Source organism: Manihot esculenta, chromosome 11 (genome assembly GCF_001659605.2).
Source record: "Manihot esculenta cultivar AM560-2 chromosome 11, M.esculenta_v8, whole genome shotgun sequence".
In the NCBI taxonomy this organism is placed as follows: domain Eukaryota; kingdom Viridiplantae; phylum Streptophyta; class Magnoliopsida; order Malpighiales; family Euphorbiaceae; genus Manihot; species Manihot esculenta.
This window is the reverse complement of record NC_035171.2, coordinates 3094064-3107847: the sequence shown is the minus strand read 5'-3', so window position 1 is coordinate 3107847 and position 13784 is coordinate 3094064. Positions and strand designations below refer to the sequence as shown.

The window sequence follows — 13784 nt, the reverse complement described above, 5'->3', positions numbered from 1 at the left end:
AAACTAGTCCCTCTCTGTTTTCTTCAGACACCTCTGTTAGTTCCAGCACCGTCTCAAGTCGCCAGAATTCAATTTTGTAGTTTTTTTATTAATTTTTATCTTCAATTTCGGTCAGTATGATCGTTTTTTTTTTTTTGCATTATAAAATAATAATAATTATTTAATCAACGGCTACAAATACTCCACCCTCTGCTCTCACTTGCATTCCAAGAAAAATGGACACCATTTCAAGCTCAGCTTCAATCTCAACTCCACGGTTCCGGTGCTTTGATCCTTCCAACTCCTATCATGCAACAACTGTCAATCACAGGCCTTATTTCTTGACCTTCTCCGCAAATCCTACCACCGCCGGCATTAGTACCAGAGACTCCTCTTCCAAGGACGCCATGGGAGATTCTACAGTATACGAGCCCAAAATCATCACCGGAGACGCTGGCTACGTTCTTGAAGACGTTCCTCACTTGACTGATCACATATCTGATCTCCCAGTACTTAATGTTCTCCTTTCTTGATATATATATATATGTATATATATATATGTTGGCTGGCGGATATGTTTCAATGCTTATTCTTGTTTGTGGTCTGATGCAGACATATCCCAATCCATTACAAGACAATCCTTCCTATTCAGTTGTCAAGTAAGTTAAAGTTTTGGGTATTTGAATCATAATTTGGAGAAAAAAGTTTGATTCATAATATAAAGTTTCTGTTGTTCCAGGCAATATTTCGTTAACGAGGATGATACTGTAGCCCAGAAGGTGACTTCCCCAAATTTCTCTTAATAACCCATTCCTGCAATTCTGATTTTGGTGGGTTTTTTCCGTTTAATGCATGCAGATAGTTGTACAGAAAGACAGTCCAAGGGGAACACACTTTAGACGAGCAGGGCCTCGTCAAAAGGTTTGGATTTTGTGCTGTGAGTAATTTCTTGATTTTGGTTCTTTGAGTCTCAGAAGAGTGACAAGTTATTGCATGATCCTCAGGTTTACTTTAAGTCAGATGAAGTGCACGCATGTATTGTAACATGTGGTGGTCTATGCCCTGGTTTAAACACAGTGATTAGAGAGCTAGTGTGTGGCTTGCATCACATGTATGGTGTTAACAAAGTTCTGGGAATAGAGGTAAGGAAACAAAGCTTTTGATTATTAGTTTGTTGTTTGATCAGGATCCTGTTAGATTCAAGATATGAGATTTTGGATACAGGGAGGATACAGAGGCTTCTATGCTCGGAATACAGTTCCATTGTCGCCGAAGGTTGTGAATGATATCCATAAACGTGGAGGCACTATACTTGGGACGTCCAGGGGAGGCTATGATACCTCTAAGATAGTTGACAGTATCCAGGACAGGGGCATCAATCAGGTACTTTGACATCATCCCAATTTTAAATGCCTTGCAGGTAATTGTGGGTCTTATAGGAATGATGAATGAATGCATCATTCAGGTTTATATAATTGGAGGAGATGGAACTCAGAGAGGGGCTTCGGTGATTTTTGAGGTAATTTTCCAGTCTGCAGTCAAAAGATCTTTTGCTTTTTGCAGATAATTTTCTGAGAATTTGTAGATCAATCACAACATTGGATGTTTCCAAGCAGGAAATTAGAAGACGTGGCCTCAAAGTTGCTGTGGTTGGAATTCCAAAGACCATTGACAATGACATTCCGGTATTATTCTTTTCAAATAGATCCCACTTTGTTCTGATGCAAAATATCACTCAAACTGGAAAGCTTCTCTTTATGCAATTTTTTGATTCAGGTTATTGACAAGTCCTTTGGTTTTGATACTGCTGTCGAGGAGGCTCAACGAGCTATAAATGCAGCCCATGTTGAGGCTGAGAGCGTTGAGAACGGTATAGGTGTTGTCAAGTTGATGGGCCGCTACAGTGGTAAGTTCTGCATCAGTGGACTCTTTACAAGTTCCTACCAGTTTAAGAGCTATACTCTCCGTTACTGGCTATTATCAAGGAATAAAAAGATGTTTATATAAATTCAATGCCATTGACGTTTTGACATGTCTGATGCTAATGGTTCTTGCTTTCAAAATCTAAGATAGATCTCTTTTGCAGGATTTATAGCAATGTATGCTACTCTTGCCAGCCGAGATGTAGACTGTTGCCTGATTCCAGAATCACCCTTTTACCTTGAAGGCCCTGGTGGACTTTTTGAATTCATTAGAAAAAGACTAAAAGAACATGGACACATGGTTATTGTAATTGCTGAAGGTGCAGGACAAGAGCTTCTTTGTGAAAGTATCCGTGCCATGGACCAGAAGGATGCCTCAGGAAACAAGTTACTCCAAGATGTTGGTCTATGGATATCCCAGAAAATTAAAGTATGAATTCTACAGGATAATTTAACTATTCATATATTCAACTTTCCCTTCTTTTAATAAAATGTTTAATATGGTTTTGCAGGATCACTTTGCAAGCCAGCAAAAGATGAATATAACTCTCAAATACATTGGTCAGTCAACTGACATTTTCCTTCATACATGATTGCAATAACACATTATGAAAAAAGCAATTTAACCACTCATTGTTGCTTTTCTTGCAGATCCCACTTACATGATCCGTGCTATTCCAAGCAATGCGTCTGACAATGTCTACTGCACTCTACTAGCTCACAGTGCCATTCATGGTGCAATGGCAGGATATACAGGGTTCACAGTTGGCCCTGTCAATGGGAGACATGCTTATATACCGTTCCATGTAAGTTCTCCTATGGCCAATTCACACTCTTTCTTGTCAACATTCAGTCTCCTTCTGATAAATTCTACATTAATAATGCTGCTTAAAAGGGATTCTCTATTTTTGCACATCCAGTCATTATATATATTCCAATTTGTCTGTCTCAATCCTTATATTGATCTTGACATTGTATCATGCAGCAAGTGACGGAGAGGCAGAATAAGGTTGTGATTACTGATAGAATGTGGGCAAGACTTCTGTCTTCAACAAATCAGCCAAGCTTTGTGGATCCTAAACAAGTAATTAAAGATATAAACGCCGATGAAGAACCCCAGAGCGAATTACTAGATGGGGATAATTGCATTGATACACCGACAACCAAGGAAAGAGTCTAGAAAAATACATGCAAAATTCAGTAAAATTGCAATGGAGACAACATACTTCTCCAGCATCCTTTCCGAATGCTGGCTTTGGCCATTTTCTATCTAGTACACTTTCAGAAGCTCCTATGGTTTTTGTGCAAGGTGCTGTAAGTTTTCAGCTTCGTTCTTTCTTTTTGTATTTCCGAGAGAAACATTTCTGTATCAGTCCGAGCATCTGAAACCCTGGAGGTGTGCTCTTATAATATGTCAGCAGCTGTGTATGAACCATGAAAGTTGTTAGATCAGTGGCCAAAACAAGTAGATTTGTACTGTTAGCTATTGTAATAACACAACCTAACAAGTCTCTTATTCTTAAAAATGATACTGCTTTTCTTTTACTCTTATCCATTATCAAGAATTCAGGACCTAACATCTTGTGTCAATTTACATTATTATTAATGACGACATCACATGGAGACAATTTTGCTTTTAAAAGGTATATTATCAATGAAATTTACAGAGTTTTACTTGCATAAGATTTCCTATTATCTAAAGTGTACAGTAGGCAAGTATCTGAAATAAATTACATCTGGGACAAAACATGAGTATGATCTATAAAACCATCGGTATCTTGTCTTTTACATTCCTGGTTGCCCTCTTTGTTGCCTTTCTGAAAAGGAGATTGTAGAAAACTACAAAAAAGAAGCAACTTGAGGGTAGTCTTCCCGTGAACGATTCAGGAAAAGGCTACAAGTTCTACATCAAAGGCGCAAAAGCTTTGTTCGATTTGTCGGATGATGCATGATAACAAAAATTCATACGTACATGGGCTTTAGAATATCCTGTTCCGTGTCCAACTTGCCAAAAATACTCCAACTTCATTTCTGTCTTGTGAAAACCGTGTCAATGACTTGTCTCAGATTAGAACAGCCTATGATTTTTAGCCCCTCAAAACCTACAGTTGATAGATATTTTTCAGCTGACTTGGGAACAATACACATTTTATATCCCAGCTTGGCAACTGTATTTACTCTTTTCTCCATTCTTGGTACCTGCAATATCATGATTCATAATGATGAATATAGATCCAAGCTTTAATGAATATCCAAAGTTCAAAGCAGTAAATTGTGAGTTTCAATTACTTTTCAATGCATATCTATGAGAAATGAGAGGAAAAAGGATATCCAGATACACCATTGTATGCATGACAGCATGAGGTATGAAGAAGAAAATGTATACAATGATGAACAGACATTTCCCAAAGCTAAAAAGAAAAGGGAGAATCCTACTAAAGACGCAATTCATCCTGTTAACAGCGCTTCGAAAACACCATGGACATTATATAATTACCGTGCGTAGCTCACCACCAAGGCCAATTTCTCCAATGAATGCAACGTTATTGGGAATAGGGAACTCCAAGAAACTGAGATGTCAAGGAAGATACATATCATCAACTTTGTAAATTCTTGTAGTAAACACAAATGTAGGGGAATAAGATAGAAAGGTGTAACTGTGCAAATGTAAAGGTCTTTGTACTGCTTGCACCAGCACAATGGTGACAATAAATTTCTGTATATATTTGTTGGATGCGTACATAACAATATAAATACTCGCAAAAAGTTCATATCAATTTAAAAAGTATACTAAGGACGAGTAACAAACAAACAAACGAAAAAAAAAAAAGAAGAAGAAGGAATACTTGCCTACTGCAAATTGCAGCTGCTATTGCAAGATCTCCAGCAGTCTCACTCAATGTCACCCCGCTAACAACATTTAAAAAGATACTCTAATGGAGACAAGAAGGAAAAAAAATAGTTAATCACAATGACTCTCAACTAAATAAACTTCCAGAACCATCCAGTTATAAATGATATCTTCATAGTGCTAAAATTGATGCAACCAAACAAAGAATATAAACATTCCAATATAGTTCACTATAAACCATTTTTCTATGACGCACGAAAGATGAGACAAAGAAGTAAATATTGTAGAATTTTGCAATTGCATTGTCATGAGTTCTTAGCAGTTACGCTATGCATATTACATTCTAATTTGAAATTTTTCCCGTGATCCTACTCTTCTTCACATTACTTCATTTCTTTGACAACAGAAGTATACTTGAAGATAATGAGAAAAACAAGAAAAGAAAAAGACACTACAAATTGCCTTGTATAGCAACTAATACAACGCATTCAAATTTCCGCACATTTCCATAAATTTATATCCCCATCTTGAAGAAAAAAGGGCAACCGTGTCAATCTTCAAATCATCCCTGTTTTGAAATTTTAAAAGTTGATGAAAAATTAAACACAGGAAAGAGGAAACCAAATACAAGCCTTACAAGTATCTTATCAAATAGAAAACTAAAAACAAAGAAAATATTCTCAAGAGAAGGATATGTAGAATGTAGACATTTACTTACATTCTCTTGGAGCATTAAACCAGCTTGCTTCTTAAGAACCTACAAGTCAAGAAATACGAATTATCAATTTAAAAAATGGCAGTTTGTAAGCTACATCTAAGAAAATAGTTATCCTCTTAATCCTTCAGTACTTGCATCAAGAATGCCGATTCTTACAAACAAACAAGATAAGAAAAAAGATGAAAGTGTGCACATAAAGTTGTAACATTTAATTTCATATGGAAATACCTAATTTTCATAATAGTAATGATAACGATATTAATGTTTATATATATTCAGGAAGCTAATTCAATTAATTACTGAATTAGCTTGAACGCATGCTTAAAAAATCAATTAAAATACATACGTAAATATTAAAAATGTCTCAAATTTTCAGAATTTCTCAATCTAGGGCATGGAGAGAAATAACGCCAGTTTTGAACGGCAAAGTCAACCAACATATGCATGTATGTATGTATATGATTGGAGATTAAAATTTAGTATCATGATTACAAGTTCTAGATAAAGAATAATAACAAATAATGTAGATACCAAAATCACAGTAATGGCATCTCATGCACCTAAACCCTACCAAACCTTTCACTTACCGATATAATCATGTCAGCTCTGCTAGCTTGTATCCCATTAACATGCCTTGAAACTGATGAACCAGTGGCACACAATGCCTACATGAAAATTCAGAAAGAAATCATTGTGATTATGCATTATCATTAACCCATAGAAAGAATGTAACCCAAAACAACCATTTTCAAGCTTACCTCCTAATCATATGCAAAATTGTGGACGGGAAATTTCAGTAACCAAATCAGATTGCAAAAAGTACAAAGAAATTTTATATGCTATGGACCTGAATTTCAAGAAGGAAACTTCGAGATCCATCCATTATTACCGCAACAGCTAGCCCAACTAAAATCTCTGAACCCAAATACTGCTCACTTAAGAATATCTCACTTGGATTTGAAACAGCTTCCAGACCTGATTGTGACATCTCAAATACTCCAAGCTGAAAGCAAGAAGCAATTCTATTATCACAAAGCCTAAATGAAACCTTTATCTAAATGATTAAACTCATCAAGAAGCAAGGACTAAGCAAACCAAAGTCATTAACTACCATCAACACGTTCTTCCATTGTTTTAAAGAGATTATTCTTCAGAAAGGTTTTATTTTAAAAGCAAATCATAGCCCCAGTTCTTAAACATTATGAGACTCATGAGTAGGCTGGCATAGTTGAGCTTTTTTAAAAATATGCCAATTTTCATGTAAGTTATAAATACACTAGTAAAGACCTCACAGTGGGAAAATTCAAGTGCATATAAAGTTTCCCAGGCATGAGCTACTTAAATTGGTAAGATAAAAGCATACAGGGTAGAAGCACCAGGCACCATGGGTGTGCTTAGAGAACTTAGAACTGTAATGTATTAGCATAAGTTACAGAAACCAACTAGCTCCAAGGTGAAGGGGAAAATTGAAATTGCATAATATCCATGGAAATATGCAACATACTACAAATAAATATGAGCTGCAGTGTCACCACTACTGCACACCTCATCAGTGGATCCAAAGCGATTCTTCACAGGTCGAAGTAAGCGATGAGTTGAGTGCTTCTCTCCCTGATAGGTGAATGATAGAGTTAGTTTCACATTACACCTATCATTACACATTATCTTTGATCAGTAAGTTTACATATGAAGTATAAAAAGCCGAAATTGCCTAGAAATTCTCACAAAAACAAGGAGTTAAAATATCAATGTCAAATAATCCTTGCATGCAAGTTGTTCAGAAACAAGTTCAATCTCACTCGATTATGTGTACACAAGTTAATCTTAAAATGAAATGCATCTACAAATTGAAAGATGGACCAAAAGTAGACTATATGCCAAATAGAAAGGTGAAAAGACACCTACAAAGCAATCAAATGCTAGCTTCACCAACTATCCAGTAAAATAAAATGTAAGAAGGTACCAACTTCCAAATATAAAACAACATCAACGATGTGCTCCAAGACACGGGGCCCTGCTATATCTCCGGATTTGGTCACATGTCCAATCTGTGAAAATAGATAAATATATGAGCACAAGGAATGAGTGAGTTAATGTGCAAGTTAAACAGTGGATATTGGAGTCGGTCAGCAATAACTAAAAGATCACAGATAAACAACAGATAGAACAATAATATCTGAAATGACAAAATTCTGAGGATAACAGGAAAAGATTACTCAAGAATCCACAAAAACAAAGGTGGTACTCAAGTTGCGGCAGCCACAGTCCTATTTGGACCATAGAGTGGTAATCCAAGTCCTGGTCCATCCTCCCTTTGAACCTTGAAGCAGACCAGAAACGGAACAGAAATTTTGGCCCGTACATCCAGTCCAGCCTGCCGACATCGGATTGCCTCAACAAGGATCAAACGGGAATCACTAGGACCAGAACCCAATGGTTCATTTCAGGTTTCTCCAGCCATGTCCCTGAAGTAGACAGTGGCCAAGTCTACACTCAAGAGCAACATATAAGACTAGGCAACAAAAAAAATGGCAAAATGAAACTTCTGATTTGATGAATGGCAATACTTGGGGTAAAAAAGTATACTGAAGATATTGCCATGGAGAACTTGGAGAGAGAGAAACAGAGATGAGGGGTTTAAAATTGTGGTCTCTGGCCTCACTGTATGGCAATTGCAGAGTGTCAAGGCCAAAGAGTAATAGTCATAGTACACATAATCATTTTCTTATTTTTGCAGTTACCTAGCAGAAATGGGGAAATTCATAGCACAGTGGCTTGTAATAGAGGGTAACAACCATAAGGGCCTCTGTAGGACAAAAAAAGCAATATTTAATGCTGTTATCTAAAATACAGAGAGAGAGAGAGCCCACAAATTCCAAAGAACAAAATAGAATAAAAGTGAAGACTTTGAACAAGCAACTACTGAAACAGTGGTCCAGTACTTCACATTCATTTGACATACATATCATACGAGGGAGCATTTCCATGCAATATGAAATAAACAACAGAGCTATAGGAAGAAATTGATATGTGTAAAAAAACTTCATATTTTTTCCCGATCATTTTTCTAAACTCCAAATTAAAAACTTTACAGACATTAAAAGAAAATAGAGAAATAGGTGAATGCATTTTAGACAGTTAATGCTCACCAAAAGAACTGGTATTTTTGTCTTCTTGGCAAATCGCAGCAAAGCTGATGTGCATTCCTTAACCTGCCAGAGATCCAGGCAATGGCAACACTCACTATACTTTCACAAATGCATCACCCACATGAATGCACATGTGCATACATAAACACATTAGCAACTTAAATGTTTCTCAAGAAAAAGAACTAAAAATACAAGGAAAGTGATACTTATGAAGACAAGAAAGGAGATGGCCATTATTTGAAAGAGTACTGCAAATGAAAAGTTGCACATAATGTTATCGATAAGGCACTTTTATTAGGCACTGGCATTGCATCTCTTCTGTTAATAAGCTGAAGAATATAAGCATATGAGAAGATGTCAATATATTAGGTGAGCTTACTGGTTTGTCAATAACTTTAGCTTCGACTGAAAAGGGGATATAATTTAATGCAAGAGTACTTATCAGATGGGATTAAATATAGAACTCCCAGAAGAAATACACACTTATAATTAGTATATGTAGTGTTTTTCATACATCAGAGAAAAAGAGCATATTGAGCTAAAGTGATGAAATATCCTGAGCACAGAATGCCCGTGGACTAAATGATTCCAGCTCAGCATAGTGAGATCAGGTATTTTATTATTGTAGGTTATATTCAAACCTGAGATAATCCTCCAGCACTTCCAGTAACTCCTTGTATATAAACTGTTTGAATTGAATCAATAATTAGAGCACGGGGAGATAGAGGCTGAATTTTCGCTAATATGTCCTGGAAGAGAGCAAGTTATATCTATTACTATAAGCTTTGCACAAGATGAAGCAGCAACATGAATCAAAGCAAAATTGCAATAACATGAAACCACAAACACAAAGAATAATGATAGCAGGCAAAAGGTAAAATAATAACTAACAAATCCCTTTGGCATAATTACAAAAATAATTACCTCAATATCAGTACTTGAATACAAGAATATTTCCTCCACTCCGATCCTTATGCGATCAGCCCTGTTAACAATTTGCTCAATACTCTGCCACAAGAAAGGGAAGCGAGCTACCACTTAACACATTGAAAACAAACCTTTAATTGCTAATTGATGCTCAAAAGAAATGAAGTCAAATATTGGATGGAATCAGAACTGTAGCTTCTGAAAATAATGAAATAACTGGACTACTAATTTTGAAGCCATTTATATAATATCCCCCCAAATGTTGATATCTTAAACACCATTCATTTTAAGCAAGGGTAAAAATTAAAGAAAGGAATTATGTTAAAATACCAAAATTATGAGAAGTTGACATTTCATTTGAAATTAACGAAGAAGCCAAAAGGTATATTTCTTTCCTTTTTCCTTTTTTGGCATATTAAAATCAGAAAATAGGAAATACTAACCTCTTCTCCAGAGACATATACAACTGGAGTTTGTTTACCTACATCTTGTCCTTCAGCAATTATTGCAGCAATCTTCAAATTTAAAAGAGTATATATCACATCAGACAAACACTAAAGATAGGCATGGAATGGGGGGATAAGATAACTGGAGATCAAACAGAAGCATATATGCGAATATCCTGAATATGTTAAAGGAATAAAGTCAAGAATTCCACAAAGCACATTAGACTAATGTAGTGTAAGCAATTTGTACCTGCAATAACAGAGTGCTCTTGCCAACACCAGGATCACCACCAACCAAAATCAAAGAACCTTCAAATAAAAGGTCATGACACAGATTCAATACCCAGGCCTTGCATCCACCCCAAAGAATCAAGAAAATAAAAGCTTCGGCATATTTACTTAAGGAATTAGTGAAAGGTAAAGCTAATTATCTTTCATCCATTCTTGGTCTCTCTTCTTAGATCCCATGCAGGATTAAAAAGAGGAAAAGAACTCTTCTCATTCTTGGTCTACCATTCTCATACTGCCACTCCATTGTGCCAAAAACTCCAATAGATGGAAATGACACACTGATTCTCATTCCTATTCTCTTGTTCGTAGTGACCAAATGAACAATCTGGAGTAATATTCCACATTCTACTAATTATATTAATAACAAATCAAACAATCAAAAAATGTTCTTTTTTACTGTTGTTTCTATTTGTTTGTTCTAGAAGAATATCTTCTTCGCTGTATTCTACATTCTCTATTGAATAAATTTAATTTTCTTATATTAAAAAAAATAATGGCACAAAACCATGATTAAAGAAAAAGCATGAAGAATTTTTTTGCAAGTTCCACCAAAATGTAAAGGATGTGATAAATGTAACAGCTGGTGCATTTCGTTTCTTAGTAAATGCTGCAAAAAAAGTTTTACCATGGAAGGAAGATCAACAACATCAATCAGGATGAATCACCAAAGTTGGCATATGGTCCTTAAATGAGATGACCCGTATTATGTTAAAACATAACAACCACGAATACTAGGGTGGGAAGGAAAAAAATTGCATATAAAACAAAGACTCCAAAATTGTCCTCAACTTTCAGCACTGTTGTGCTTGCTGCAAAGCTGGAAATTTTCAATCAATTCATAAAAGAGGCAGAGGGATAGAGAGAGAGAGAAGGGAAAATATAATATTGTCAAATTACTAAGAACACAAGATATAAATGAATTAGCAGGTTTAAAGGCAGTAGTTTCTATTTCAACAAAATGCTGCATTGCTTCTACCTACTGCAAGCTGATAAAGATTCAGAAACTAAGAAGGTCAGATCATGAAAACAATATCTTAAATCATTAATGAGCATGATTCAGACAAATCTGGCCAAACCTGGAACAAGACCGCCACCAAGCACCCTAGCAACTTCACTTCCAAAGAGTCCAGGCCTGAATCACAATCCACAAAAAATTATATGCATGATATAAAGGAAGCAAATTGCAAATTTATATTACTCTAACTAATGTATGTACATAGGGCCATGGTATAAAATTTTGTATTATAGTCTAAAGAAGTTGCCATTGTGGATTTTTTTTTACCAAATGCCTAAAATTCAGTAATTCTCCATTGCAAAACAGAAATTAAATGCATGTTTGAACTATGCGTGTACTTTCAATGATAAGCAAGGATATAATGTCCCAATGCACAGGATGGAAGTTCATGACACGAATTGTCCATAAATGATAAAATCCTAAACAACCAACCATAGGAACTACAGGGCATTAAAAGATGCCACCAAATAGAGGGCTGATTCTGTTGCACATAGATAATATCGCAAACATCCTTGCCTAAAATGAGTCATTTTGCAGGAAACTTTTATTTTATTTTTCTTTTAAGAAAAGGGGGTCATCCTTATGTACCTTTAGCATCTACATTCAAAGAGCCAGGTTTCCAGAGATTAAAAATTTTAGAGGACAAAATAAAGCCAAAAAAAGCGCATTAGAAATAGAGTACAGATGAGAACAAGAAATGAGAACTCAATTAAGAAGTTGCCAGGTAATGTACTACTCCCTTGGTCTTTACTAATTAAAGCAAAAAGCTACACCCACCAAACCCGATGTAATCATTTGTTTTAGTTAATGTGACCTCAGATTTCCTTGAAAACCAAAACTTATACAGCTCTCTCACAACCAGCTCTACTGAGTCTTGTTGAGGTGACTACATTCTCAAAACTAAAGAAAAAAAAAGGGGGTCCAGTATTCTTTTCGAGCAACAAACAAAGAGAAATATATCTAAATGGATCACCAACCACTTACAAAGGAATCCTCCAATTCAATTGATCCATCCTCTGGTTAATATCTTTCAACTTCAATGGATGTGCCTCACCAACCTTCTGTGGTAGCCAAGACCGCACTGCATTTTCAGAAACCTCCATCCCAGTTACTTTAGTTCCACTCTCAACATCCCTTTCTATAAACTGCTTCATCGTTCCTGCCAGGCGACATTCTCGACAGATTCCCCACCATTGGCCATCTTCATACCCGCAGTTCTCGCAAACATAAGTAATTTTAGTCTTTCCCTTCTTTCTACTCCCAACTATCTTCCCAGGTCCCACTTCCTTGAGCAAATCGGCCTTCTTCAAACCTCCATACCTCCTTTCGTTCAGAAAATCTCCATTATCATTACTATAACGCACTACTCCCTTCCGGATTTTGTCTCTATTACTCAAATTCTCTGTCTTCAAACCACTATAATCGTTTTCCTTGGATAACTTGTCTATTTCTTCGTCAGAACTCTCCACGCCCACAGGAGCATTGTCCTTGTCACTCAAATTTCCCTTCCTTGCGCTCCCATAAGTCCTCTCTACATGGGTATCCCTAACTTCCGTTGGAAAATTTGACAATCTCGGCTCCAATTCTTGCTCATCACTCTTATTTGTGTTCGATGAGACTGAACCATAAATACTCCAAACTTGACGGGCACTTTCACTATTATTGCCATTCCGCTTGTCGCCAGAATCGGAGTTAGTTATGGAGGATTGGGAGCTGAGAGCGGACTCTCCGGCGCAAAAACGACGGGAGGCAGGGTGGAATTGACGGGGATGGAAGGAGAAAGCCCTGAGGGTTTTGGTGGGGTTAAAGAAGAAGAACTGGCTGTGTGTGCAGAATGATCTTACGGCTTTCATGTCAAGGATTTGCATGAGAGAGATGTAGTAAACCCCAACCCTGATTTGAAAAATGGGAGTGTTGCAGGGCTTTAGGGTTTAGTGGAAACCCGCCAATTTCAAAATGAAAATAATCGTTATTTGGTCGGGACGAAGTCCAAATACCTGATGGAATAAAAATAAAAACTTATATTTATATTCCTTTTTAACTTTATCAATTTTAGTTTGACTTATGTATATTACTATCTGGCATAATTTTTTACCAATTTTTTTAATTATTTTAAAATTATTATTATTTTTTAGTATGTAAATTAATTATTATAATTTTATTTAAAAATATTAAATTTTATTAAATATAATTAATATAATTTTATTTAAAAAATTTTTAAAAATTTTAATATATAAAAAAATAAATAAAAATTATGAAATAAAGGGAGTAATAATAATTTTAACGTTTATTATAAATATTTATATATGTATATATATATTCATATACTTATATCAACCAATTGCGTCAAGCTTTGGATTTAAAAATTCTATAATAATAATAATAATAATAAAAGATATGATTTTTTTTTTGAAATAGAAAATATATGATTATATATATCTTTTACGGAAACATTAATAAAATTTTAAATTTTAATATTTGTTTCG

The 13784-nt window shown here is 35.5% G+C and overlaps 2 protein-coding genes across 7 annotated transcripts; one reads left to right on the top strand and one right to left on the bottom strand.

Moving 5' to 3' along the window:
• LOC110626452 (ATP-dependent 6-phosphofructokinase 6) lies at positions 1-3450 on the top strand. Its single transcript, XM_021772362.2, has 13 exons — positions 1-488; positions 592-638; positions 719-758; positions 838-900; positions 984-1121; positions 1204-1362; positions 1445-1498; positions 1596-1664; positions 1756-1885; positions 2066-2331; positions 2414-2462; positions 2553-2707; positions 2887-3450. Exons 1-13 carry the CDS (start codon positions 216-218, stop codon positions 3079-3081), a joined length of 1638 nt encoding a protein of 545 aa, XP_021628054.1. The 5' UTR covers positions 1-215; the 3' UTR covers positions 3082-3450.
• On the bottom strand, positions 3009-13304 carry LOC110626451 (DNA repair protein RadA). 6 transcript variants are annotated; one of them, XR_002489727.2, is made up of 16 exons: positions 12283-13303; positions 11360-11415; positions 10243-10301; positions 9990-10061; positions 9544-9627; positions 9261-9368; positions 8620-8682; positions 7438-7518; positions 7016-7081; positions 6318-6473; positions 6058-6135; positions 5471-5509; positions 4752-4834; positions 4399-4471; positions 3874-4100; positions 3009-3322 (listed from the first exon to the last, which is right to left on the bottom strand). XR_002489727.2 is itself a non-coding variant. In XM_021772359.2 (15 exons), the coding sequence occupies exons 1-15, from the start codon at positions 13164-13166 to the stop codon at positions 3927-3929; spliced, it is 2076 nt and encodes a 691-aa protein (XP_021628051.1). In that variant the 5' UTR covers positions 13167-13303; the 3' UTR covers positions 3530-3926. The 6 variants fall into 6 exon arrangements, 4 of the variants coding, with proteins under 4 accessions (XP_021628051.1, XP_021628052.1, XP_043817743.1 ...); XR_002489728.2 differs by lacking the exon at positions 3009-3322 and adding an exon at positions 3530-3740; XM_021772359.2 differs by lacking the exon at positions 3009-3322 and having other exon boundaries at positions 3530-4100.
• Between the last annotated feature and the right edge of the window lie 480 nt (positions 13305-13784).

Excerpts from the sequence above, each read along its gene's own strand:
- LOC110626452 (XM_021772362.2), top strand. The coding sequence starts at position 216 with ATGGACACCATTTCAAGCTCAGCTTCAATCTCAACTCCACGGTTCCGG. Across the intron at positions 2,332-2,413 it reads GGATATCCCAGAAAATTAAA|GATCACTTTGCAAGCCAGCA; the intron begins GTATGAATTCTA and ends ATGGTTTTGCAG. Across the intron at positions 2,708-2,886 it reads ATGCTTATATACCGTTCCAT|CAAGTGACGGAGAGGCAGAA; the intron begins GTAAGTTCTCCT and ends TGTATCATGCAG.
- LOC110626451 (XM_021772359.2), bottom strand. The coding sequence starts at position 13,166 with ATGCAAATCCTTGACATGAAAGCCGTAAGATCATTCTGCACACACAGC. Across the intron at positions 11,416-12,282 it reads TTGAATTGGAGGATTCCTTT|GCCTGGACTCTTTGGAAGTG; the intron begins GTAAGTGGTTGG and ends ATTGTGATTCAG. Across the intron at positions 4,835-5,470 it reads GTTTAATGCTCCAAGAGAAT|AGTATCTTTTTAAATGTTGT; the intron begins GTAAGTAAATGT and ends TGTCTCCATTAG.